The 12,469-nt window shown below is 26.9% G+C and overlaps 1 protein-coding gene across 1 annotated transcript; it reads left to right on the top strand.

The window, feature by feature from the left end:
- Window positions 1–10,719: 10,719 nt before the first annotated feature.
- Window positions 10,720–11,433, top strand: LOC123922951 (protein HAIKU1-like). The gene has a single exon (XM_045975608.1). It carries the CDS (start codon window positions 10,720–10,722, stop codon window positions 11,431–11,433), a length of 714 nt encoding a protein of 237 aa, XP_045831564.1.
- Window positions 11,434–12,469: the final 1,036 nt, after the last annotated feature.

The raw sequence follows: 12,469 nt of genomic DNA, 5'->3' as shown, positions 1-12,469 counted from the left end.
TGTTGAGGTAAAGGTAAATCAATTCATTTTATCATTAATAATAGTATCAATACAATGAGGAGGATAATGGTACATAAATTAATAATTAGCACATAATCAATTAATTAAATTAAACCACCACAATTAAAATAAATACCAATCAATAAATACTAATAATTAAATCTATATCAGTGGTGATGGGCCACAATACACATATAATCGATTTGGGCTGGATTGGGGTTTTGAGCCCAAGCCTTTACGAACATGTGATCGATGGAAAATTGAAAGAAATTTATTGATTGATGAATAATATGTATTTTTGAAAATAATGATAACCAACATAATATATTTTATATTTTTGGGTTAAATAGTGTTTATCGATCCTTTGCAATGTTGGTAAATTTCGGTTTATCTTTTAATATTTTTTCTTTCAATTAGCTAATGTAATTTCAAAATTCTGTCATTTTATATATTGTTTGTAATGTTAGCAAATTTCAGGTTACCCCTTATTAAGTATATCACTTCGTCATTTATGTGAAATCTTAAGCAAATTAAACATATTCAATTAACGGCTAAATAACGGAATCTTGACATTATTACACTGAATAATAAAAAAAAAATGTTACAAAAGAGTGAATCAAAATTCACTAACATTATAAATCAAAGGTAAACACTATTTTAGCGTATATCTTTTTTTAGAAAAATAAATTATACTTGTAATTATCCTTAATTGGTAAGAGTTAAAAAAAGACTTAAATAAATTATACTTGTAATTATTCTTAATTGGTAAGACTTAAAGTCATCTCTTATGTGATAAGTGATAGTCAGTATTAGAGACTAAAAATGAACATGGCTATATTTAGAATTAGAGGTACCACAAATTTTAATGTGTGTGAAGACAATGTTTATGATTTGAATTTAACAATGTTTATGAAATTTTCATATTTTTTATGATTTTTTTTAGCTAATAATAACGACGCTCCGGCCATTATCTTTCAAATTCTGCAGCAGTTGTCGAAAGATGATTCAGCAGTATTTGGTTGTGTTTTGTGGAGTATTTGGAAGCAACGTAATAATCAGATTTGGAATAATGTAATTGATGCTCAACATTTTGTTTTTTCCCGTGTGTTAATATGTTGCAGGATTGGAAAGCAGTCTGTATTGTCGCTTCCAAGCCAGGCCCGACTTTTCAGGACTCCGTGGTAAGATCTTGGCGTAGACCAACGACCGGCCGAGAGAAATGCAACATAGATGCTTCCTTCCCGCCGAGCTCTGGCAGAGTTGGCATTGGAATTTGTATCAGAGACGAACATGGAGCTTTCGTTTTAGCTAAAACGGAATGGTTCACACCAAAATGCGAGGTACACATTGGTGAAGCACTCGGTCTTCTGTAAGCGCTAAATTGGGTACATGAGCTCCAGCTAGGTCCTGTTGATTTTGAATTGGATTCAAAGAGAGTGGTTGATAGCTTCCATTCTTCAGTTAAAGATTACTCTGAATTTGGTGTTATTATGGATCATTGTAATCTTGTTTTTAATAATTATTATAGAAACTCTAGTGTAGAGTTTGTGCGGAGACAAACAAATGAGGTTGCCCATTGTCTAGCTAAGGTGGCCACATTATCAGCTAGTTTCCATATCTTGGTTCATGCTCCGTGTTGTATTGAACACATTTTAATTAAAGAAATGCTATAAGCACCCTTTTGTCAAAAAAAAAAAAAAACTATATAGAGACCGGTTCATTTCACCGGTTTAATCCGATTTAATCCGGTTTGTCATGCGGTTCGACCAGTGACTCGGTGGTTCGATCAATGAACCAGTAACCCAGTATCCTCGCCGGTTCGATATCCGGTCCAGTTTTTAAAACACTGGTTACAACTATCACAAAGAGGATAATAATATTGCTACTAGGGGAGAAAAAATAGTTACTGGTAGCAAGTTAATCTTTATTATTTTAATTTTTTTTTTTATGAACAATTCTAAATGGGAAAATCCTTCAAGTAAGTTTGAAATATTTTCAGATTTGTCATTTTCTTTTTCTTGCTCTATATTTGCATTTTTCTCACAAGTTGACTTAGGATTAGTTTTGGCTATTATTTCCAAGATTGAAACCATATTTATGGATCCTATTTTCTCAAAACCATAGCCAAGTTGTGTGCAAAGCGCATCAAGAGACCAATCGAAGCTCTTTAATTTTTTCAAAATTTCATCTATATATCGTCATAGACATCTCCTTATTAAATTTTTCTTGATTAACCATGAAATTTTCAAATTTAGCGTCTATGGATAATTTTTATGATTCAAGAGGTCATCAAGATTTGAAATTTTTTTGTTTGCTCTATTAGGAGAGGTGAAAATAGGCGGCATGTTTTGATAAAATATCAGTTTTTAGAAACCCGAAAGACCAACCCTATCACCTCCACTATCAATTCATCCTTACTTTTATTTTTCTTGCATTTTCTCTAATACAGTAGTAAAAATATTTTCCTAGTTTATTTTGGTATAAATATGATTATATTAAACATTATAAGGAATAAAATAATATTACTAGGATTTGGAAAAAATATATTATAAGGAATAAAAAAATATTGTAAGGAATAAAATAATATTATTAGGATTTGGGAAATAATCATTACAAAAAACAATATCACTATATTTTTTTAACGTATAAAATATCACTATATTAAAAACTCCATAGTTGGGCCTCTGGCCGTATTTTATGGCAAAAATAAATATTATATTTTAATTTTGTATTTCTCAATTCATGAACGATACATTAAGAATATTTTAAAACATTTACCAACATTTTATTGAATGTATTAAATAATTAGTCAAAAAAAAAAAATTAAAGACTTTTCATTTATATTATACTTTTACTTTTTTTATTTTGAAAGATTTTATACTTTTACTTATTAAACTAAATCCAACCTGTTCTCTTATCTCTTTTGGTCAAATATACACTTACAAGAACTTAATAAATGGAATTTTCACAGATTTAGTAAAAAAAAAATTGTTTAGAAAATAAAATTGAAAAACAAAGAAAACACTAAAATATAAAAACTATGTGATATATTTATTATTATAATATTATTTTGTGATTAAATTAGTAAATATTATAATGTAGTTATGATGTTCTCATGAAGAAAAAGAGTAATCATGAACTTTTAACCAACCACATTAAACTTTTTCACTATCTTTTACAAGTAAAAGGAATGTTGAGTTGCTCACAATCAAGTATTTTGATGATGTGGCACTCTATAAGAAAAGTTTACAATCTCTATTAAAAAACCTTTTCATCATATCTCCTTTAATTAAATCATTTTAATTTTAATTATGTAAAAGGAATGTTGAGTTGCTCACAATCAAGTATTTTGATGATGTGGCACTCTATAAGAAAAGTTTACAATCTCTATTAAAAAACCTTTTCATCATATCTCCTTTAATTAAATCATTTTAATTTTAATTATCTTTAATTAAATCATTTTAATTTTAATTATCTTTAATTAAATCATTTTAATTTTAATTATCTTTAATTAAATCATTTTAATTTTAATTATCAATATATCAAATTATCACTATATAACTTCTTTCAAGGGACCAACTTCTTACAAGGGACCAACTAACGAAAATGAAATTTTACAAGTAAAAGGAATGTTGAGTTGCTCACAATCAAGTATTTTGATGATGTGGCACTCTATAAGAAAAGTTTACAATCTCTATTAAAAAACCTTTTCATCATATCTCCTTTAATTAAATCATTTTAATTTTAATTATCTTTAATTAAATCATTTTAATTTTAATTATCGATATATCAAATTATCACTATATAACTTCTTACAAGGGACCAACTAACGAAAATGAAAAATTATTAAATTAAAATGGACCAACTAATATATAAGATTTATATAACCACAAAATATTCATGACTATTGAAATTCTTTCAATACTAATAAAAAAAGGAATCATTATATTTCAAGCAAGTGAGTCACTTTGATATTCCAAACCTCTTTGATCAATCCCTTAAAGAACTGAATTTAATAATAAAAAAAACGTGTGTCTCTCTTGCTTGAAATATATTCTTTCAATACTAAATGAATTAAAAGGGATCATTCTTCATTACTTATATTGTTTAGAAGGGATTGCTTGAAACCGAAGGGATCATACTTCTACTTAGCCTAATGAATTAAAAGGGATCATACTTCTAATTTTTTGACTCTACTTAGACATATAAATTATTGTGATGATGTGACACTCTATAAGAAAAGTCTACAATCTTTATTAAAACCTTTTCATATTTCATATAATAGAGTTACTCTAATAATAAATAATAAACAATAATAATATATTAAAAAAAACTAACACAATTTATTGTTGTTGAATTGAGACAAAAATGAATTGCAAGTAATGAAAGGTGGAATGATGCATCATGTTATTGTTTTAATTGCATTGCAATATATTATTAAAATATATATTGTATGTTACAATTTCCTATTAATGCAATTGAAAACAAAGAATTCTTGGAGACACTAATATTGAATATGTAAATTTAGCTAATTATCAAACACAAGCTCTATATAAAGTTAACCCAAAAGCTAATTATCACACCACCATATCAGGAAGTCTACCTTCTATGTTTTAACAAAATTTTAATTTATCTATCTCATGGCAAAAACTCTATGGTTTCTTTGTCTAACATCTCCATGAGAAAAAGTTATGCATCTTCACCTTTCATATCTTAAAGTTACATATTATAGTGTCTTGAATTGATTTAAAAGCTATTGTGTGCATATATATAGTTACATCATAAGTATATTGGTTTTTGTCCTTGGTATGTGATGGTGTCTAACCTCTTAGAATACCAGGTATGTCTACATGTGATTGATTAAGAAATTGATATACATATATGTGATAGTTGCCTATTAATATGTTTGTAAATTGGAATTTTTCTATTACTCTGAGTTTAGAACATCTCTAATCATTTTTTTATTTCTTTTTTAGGTTGGATATTTTTTTAAATATCAACCGGTGTTTTGTTCGATGATTAATTAAACTTTGAGTTGAATCGATTAATATGAATGTGACTATTTTTTCATGTGAAGGAGGAGAACAGGATAAAACATACTTATATTTTTGCTTACGTTGCATCCTTGCTCCTTATAAAGCCTATGAAATGGCACCTCGTGTAAGGATGTGTATTTAACTCTAATGGCAGTTTGTAAACCATCATTTTTTTTATTGATATAATGTTTGTAATTAAACAACTTTTTTTTTTCATTTATTATTTTATTAGTCTAATGTTTTAGCTTATTTGTTTCTTATTTTCTTTTTCATTTATTATTTTATATAAGGTAAAAGATTTGTATAAAAAATTGTTGATTAATGGGAATATAATTAATTATTTTCATGTGAATAAGTTGAAGAAGATAAAATAGACTTCTATTTATTGATTTTGAAGTGCCTTAAAATTGATATAGATCGACGGTATATTGATGTTGGAGGCATTCAATTAAAAGAGGACAATCCAAATAATTTAGAAATATAAATATGTGTCTCATTTTTAAATACTATATTGTCTACAATGTGTAGGTGATCTACTTGATCTCGATCAAGAGAAATATAGAAACAAAAACAAAGTAGAAATTAAAATAAGTTTTTTTTTTTTTTGTAGTTGACACTCAAGTCAAGCGGTTCTTATAATTGTAATACATGCAAGCAATTATATTGATTCAACTTGACTTAGAGGTTGTCCAAATATATAATTTTCATGTATTTATCGTATAACACTTGCCTAAATCTGGATGGTTCAATATGAGTATATATGAATTTTAATGGACGGTCCTATTTTAATCTACGCATGCTATCTTATTCTTACAACCATAAAATGAATCGATGAAAAGAATTGTGCTAAAAACATGTTAGTTTAGAAATTGTGCTAAAATGATTTTAATGTTAGTTTAGAAACATGGTAGTTTATACAAGTAAAAGGAATGTTGAGTTGCTCACAATCAAGTATTTTGATGATGTGGCACTCTATAAGAAAAGTTTACAATCTCTATTAAAAAACCTTTTCATCATATCTCCTTTAATTAAATCATTTTAATTTTAATTATGTAAAAGGAATGTTGAGTTGCTCACAATCAAGTATTTTGATGATGTGGCACTCTATAAGAAAAGTTTACAATCTCTATTAAAAAACCTTTTCATCATATCTCCTTTAATTAAATCATTTTAATTTTAATTATCTTTAATTAAATCATTTTAATTTTAATTATCTTTAATTAAATCATTTTAATTTTAATTATCAATATATCAAATTATCACTATATAACTTCTTTCAAGGGACCAACTTCTTACAAGGGACCAACTAACGAAAATGAAATTTTACAAGTAAAAGGAATGTTGAGTTGCTCACAATCAAGTATTTTGATGATGTGGCACTCTATAAGAAAAGTTTACAATCTCTATTAAAAAACCTTTTCATCATATCTCCTTTAATTAAATCATTTTAATTTTAATTATCTTTAATTAAATCATTTTAATTTTAATTATCGATATATCAAATTATCACTATATAACTTCTTACAAGGGACCAACTTCTTACAAGGGACCAACTAACGAAAATGAAAAATTATTAAATTAAAATGGACCAACTAATATATAAGATTTATATAACCACAAAATATTCATGACTATTGAAATTCTTTCAATACTAATAAAAAAAGGAATCATTATATTTCAAGCAAGTGAGTCACTTTGATATTCCAAACCTCTTTGATCAATCCCTTAAAGAACTGAATTTAATAATAAAAAAAACGTGTGTCTCTCTTGCTTGAAATATATTCTTTCAATACTAAATGAATTAAAAGGGATCATTCTTCATTACTTATATTGTTTAGAAGGGATTGCTTGAAACCGAAGGGATCATACTTCTACTTAGCCTAATGAATTAAAAGGGATCATACTTCTAATTTTATGACTCTACTTAGACATATAAATTATTGTGATGATGTGACACTCTATAAGAAAAGTCTACAATCTTTATTAAAACCTTTTCATATTTCATATAATAGAGTTACTCTAATAATAAATAATAAACAATAATAATATATTAAAAAAAACTAACACAATTTATTGTTGTTGAATTGAGACAAAAATGAATTGCAAGTAATGAAAGGTGGAATGATGCATCATGTTATTGTTTTAATTGCATTGCAATATATTATTAAAATATATATTGTATGTTACAATTTCCTATTAATGCAATTGAAAACAAAGAATTCTTGGAGACACTAATATTGAATATGTAAATTTAGCTAATTATCAAACACAAGCTCTATATAAAGTTAACCCAAAAGCTAATTATCACCACCACCATATCAGGAAGTCTACCTTCTATGTTTTAACAAAATTTTAATTTATCTATCTCATGGCAAAAACTCTATGGTTTCTTTGTCTAACATCTCCATGAGAAAAAGTTATGCATCTTCACCTTTCATATCTTAAAGTTACATATTATAGTGTCTTAAATTGATTTAAAAGCTATTGTGTGCATATATATAGTTACATCATAAGTATATTGGTTTTTGTCCTTGGTATGTGATGGTGTCTAACCTCTTAGAATACCAGGTATGTCTACATGTGATTGATTAAGAAATTGATATACATATATGTGATAGTTGCCTATTAATATGTTTGTAAATTGGAATTTTTCTATTACTCTGAGTTTAGAACATCTCTAATCATTTTTTTATTTCTTTTTTAGGTTGGATATTTTTTTAAATATCAACCGGTGTTTTGTTCGATGATTAATTAAACTTTGAGTTGAATCGATTAATATGAATGTGACTATTTTTTCATGTGAAGGAGGAGAACAGGATAAAACATACTTATATTTTTGCTTACGTTGCATCCTTGCTCCTTATAAAGCCTATGAAATGGCACCTCGTGTAAGGATGTGTATTTAACTCTAATGGCAGTTTGTAAACCATCATTTTTTTTATTGATATAATGTTTGTAATTAAACAACTTTTTTTTTCATTTATTATTTTATTAGTCTAATGTTTTAGCTTATTTGTTTCTTATTTTCTTTTTCATTTATTATTTTATATAAGGTAAAAGATTTGTATAAAAAATTGTTGATTAATGGGAATATAATTAATTATTTTCATGTGAATAAGTTGAAGAAGATAAAATAGACTTCTATTTATTGATTTTGAAGTGCCTTAAAATTGATATAGATCGACGGTATATTGATGTTGGAGGCATTCAATTAAAAGAGGACAATCCAAATAATTTAGAAATATAAATATGTGTCTCATTTTTAAATACTATATTGTCTACAATGTGTAGGTGATCTACTTGATCTCGATCAAGAGAAATATAGAAACAAAAACAAAGTAGAAATTAAAATAAGTTTTTTTTTTTTTTGTAGTTGACACTCAAGTCATGCGGTTCTTATAATTGTAATACATGCAAGCAATTATATTGATTCAACTTGACTTAGAGGTTGTCCAAATATATAATCTTCATGTATTTATCGTATAACACTTGCCTAAATCTGGATGGTTCAATATGAGTATATATGAATTTTAATGGACGGTCCTATTTTAATCTACGCATGCCATCTTATTCTTACAACCATAAAATGAATCGATGAAAAGAATTGTGCTAAAAACATGTTAGTTTAGAAATTGTGCTAAATACTTTTTCCTCCCACTTAGAATTGTACTAAAAACTTTCTAAATTAAATTAAAAAAGACAAAAATTATTAAATAAAAATTGTTGATGCTCATTTGTCAAAATAAATTTTAGAAATTATTAAAACCGTAGATGTTAAAATATATTTACATATATTTAGAAAATATAATCACACATATATTTAAACATATTTACACACAACTAAAATTCACCAATAATTCAAAAATTATTAATTTAATTTACATAATAATATAACTTTTTGGATAAATTAAGTACATATTCTAAAAGAATGTTTACGTTACGGCTGAAAATAAAATAGTGGAATATTTATAAGAATAAGATGACATTTTTTTAAGCAAATAAGAAGATGACACATGTTAAATCTTAAATTCATCTATAAGACTTTCTTTACCTTAACCAAATAACTAAACCTAAATTCAAATATATAAAATCTTCGTCCAAACTTATATATTGACAACAACAAATATTCAAGTTTATATAATATAATAAGAAAATAAATGTTCAAGAAAATATTAAATAAGAGGGACAAAAACTAACAATAATTTTGAAGAGACACAAACCTCACCAAGAAAAAGAAAAACAAACCAAAAACAAAAGGACCAAGCAAAAAAAAAGTGAACCAAACAATAGACTAAAAAATTTGGACTAATAAAGTTGGAATAAAATTTCACCAAGTGAATATGTAAGAATAAACTCCAAGAAAACGAGAGATGAGTAAGTAGATAAGCTATTTGGAACCTTAAATTGCATAAAACATAGTAAGCAAAATATGCTATTTGATACATAATTTTCAAAAAATGAGAATACGTGGAACAAATAGTCAAAGCCACCATATATGAATCATATTCTATAATCAAAACTTTTTTTAACATTTCTCATGAGCAATATTGTCTACAAGTATAATTAGGTATGCCTCCAACTCTTATTGAAATTAATAAAATAAGGGATACATCAAAAATAAAAAACAAAGTGACATTTGACTATAAAATTGCAACTCATATAAAGAAAACTAAAATTTTATATTATTACACTAATAAAATAAAAAAATGATACATCCTTTCAAACTTATGAAATATTATAAGAGATCTATTACATTAAAATGTAAACAATCTACGATATAAATTAATAAAAAATCTAATATTTCTAAACAACTTTTTTTTTACTCATATACTAATATTAAATATAATCATATTTTAAAATAATATCTATTATTTAACTATATGTGATTATAGTTATCGCAATTATTATTTTTTATTTATAAAAATATTTTAATTATATATTTTAATCAAACCCGTGCAACGCACGGCAACGACTACTGTCTTATTTGTCAAAGAAAAATAAAATACGTTATAAAAACTTAATAAATCAGTTGGGTATTCGTGATTCACAAATTCATTAATTTCTAGAATCATTTTCAATTATTCGATTTATTAGATCCTGAATTTTGATGAACTTCTTTTTTAACGATTCATGGAAGAATGAATCGAGGAAAAACCTATGAATGTCCCAGCTAGAATAAAAGACCTCATGATAGTCAATATGGGGCCTCAACACCCATCAATGCATGGTGTTCTTCGACTTATTGTTTGTCAAGAGTATTATAAAAAAAATTGTTTGTCAACCAATTTGTATTTACAATGAATGTTCCGATTTTTTTCACTTGAACACCTTGATTAAATCCAAATTGTATTACCTAAAATACCGTTTTACACCCTGCTCACTGAGCCGATATATTTTATAATGTGTCATATATAAAATTTTCATTTTCTTTACTCTTCTCAGTTTTCTTAGTGTCATAGACTCTTGAGTCAAAGTTTTAATCTTTTTATAAATACGGGTTCCTTTTTCCTATGCTCTAAAGCAAGTGGGTCGGGTGTAGGTGATAATAAATTTTTTAAAAATTCTCGGTTTAGTTTTTTTTAATAGGTAGTGGTTTTATTTGGGTTGTTTTTGTTTTTGGCTGTTATCACTATTAATTATCAAAGTGGGACATTTTGACAGTATAACTTTATCGGTTTGCAAAATGACGAATCTGAATTTTGGTATAAACAAATCAGGGAAAAACATAAAAAAGAGTCGTTTACAACAAATAATTGATTTTCGCAATAATGTTATAACTAGTGGTAGAAATCGTTATCCCCAGGACAAAGTTCACAATATTCACAAAGATGATTTCAAGAGTTTTGTTCAGGACCATACTGGAAAACAATCTAATGGATCTAAATCTCTGGCTGAGAATGAGATCACAAGGTTGCAGAAGATTCGGCCTCCACCATTATCCATTACAAGGCCACAAATTCCAATTCAGGTTCCGGTTTCGGTGCAAATTATAACTTCTCCGCCAGCTCCTTACAATGTATTGTCTTCAAATGGTCCTCCTCTTGTTGACCATTCATGGACCAATATTGTTGAATCTCCAATTTCTGCTTTTGTGCGAAATTTTCTAAACTCTCCTCAAAAACAAATAATGAACAATGCTAACGTTCAATATCAACCAGACCATTTTCCTTTTAAAACACAAGTTGTTACAAATGTTCAGCATACTCAATCTACTTCTTCATTGGTTCCTAATCCTTTGATGCATCTGAATGCAACAAACCAAAATTTTACTATGAATGGTGGCAACCAATTTGTGAATGATTTCCCCGAATCACCAACTTTAGAATTCCTACTTTCTTCACCGACAAGTAACGAGAGTTTGTTATTTGTAACACCCGAACTCATTATTTTAATGTAATTCTACCTTTATTAAATCTTTTACAAAATACGCAACGGAAAATTGCAATTTAAGTTATAGAATATTAGTTCTAGGTATTACACTCCTCTTTACAAAATAATACTAACATGATTATTTAATAAAAACTCGTTTTATACAATATAAATTTCCTTATAAAAGATACATTTTTCCAATCTAGATACATGAGTCATGAATGACTCTATATACTATATACAACCCCTTTTCCCGTGTCACAATCAGAGCGGAGCGTCACCAAAGACTCGAACAACGAAACACACATAACCTGTAAAATCTGGACCCCCAACGGTCCAGCACATAACACATAAAAGAGAGTTAGATAACATACTCAAAAATATACAAGTGTAAGTAAATGATACTTAAACACTTCATCACAAATCATACATAGTCTAACTCATGCATATACTTCATTAATCACATCAAATTAGGAGTTATAACCTAATTGTACTCATACTTCATTTAATTATAAGTTACACAAGTTATAATCAAATATCAATCATAATTCACAAGATATTGGAGCCAATTACATTTAAAATCATCGGACAATCAACACATACAACAAGTCTAACACACATAGACAATTATCACAAATTCCAAACATATGTGTCACATATCAAATAATATCAAATATCAAATAATGTACACATATCCTAATGCAATCTAATGCCACAATCTTCATGCTATGCCCCCTAGACATATCTAATGCATGTGGTACCATCTTCTTTATTAGAGTATCTCACCTCTAATATCCTTCTTTATCGGATAAATATAATCCGATATCCTTCTTTATTGGAATATCCAATATCACATATATTCATGAATGCATGTATGTATTTCATGAATTCACTCACAATCAATAGCATTAAGCTCTTCATTTACTAATGTGGAACATTATCCAACATTACTTCTTTATTAAGATAACACTATACCTTAATATCCTTCTTTATCGAATAACATAATTCGATATACTTCTTTATTAAGTTAATTAACACCTTAATATACTTCTTTGACATTTTAA

This window comes from Trifolium pratense, linkage group LG4 (genome assembly GCF_020283565.1).
Source record: "Trifolium pratense cultivar HEN17-A07 linkage group LG4, ARS_RC_1.1, whole genome shotgun sequence".
In the NCBI taxonomy this organism is placed as follows: domain Eukaryota; kingdom Viridiplantae; phylum Streptophyta; class Magnoliopsida; order Fabales; family Fabaceae; genus Trifolium; species Trifolium pratense.
Note: the sequence above shows the minus strand (reverse complement) of the source record. Positions and strands in the feature narration are given on the sequence as shown.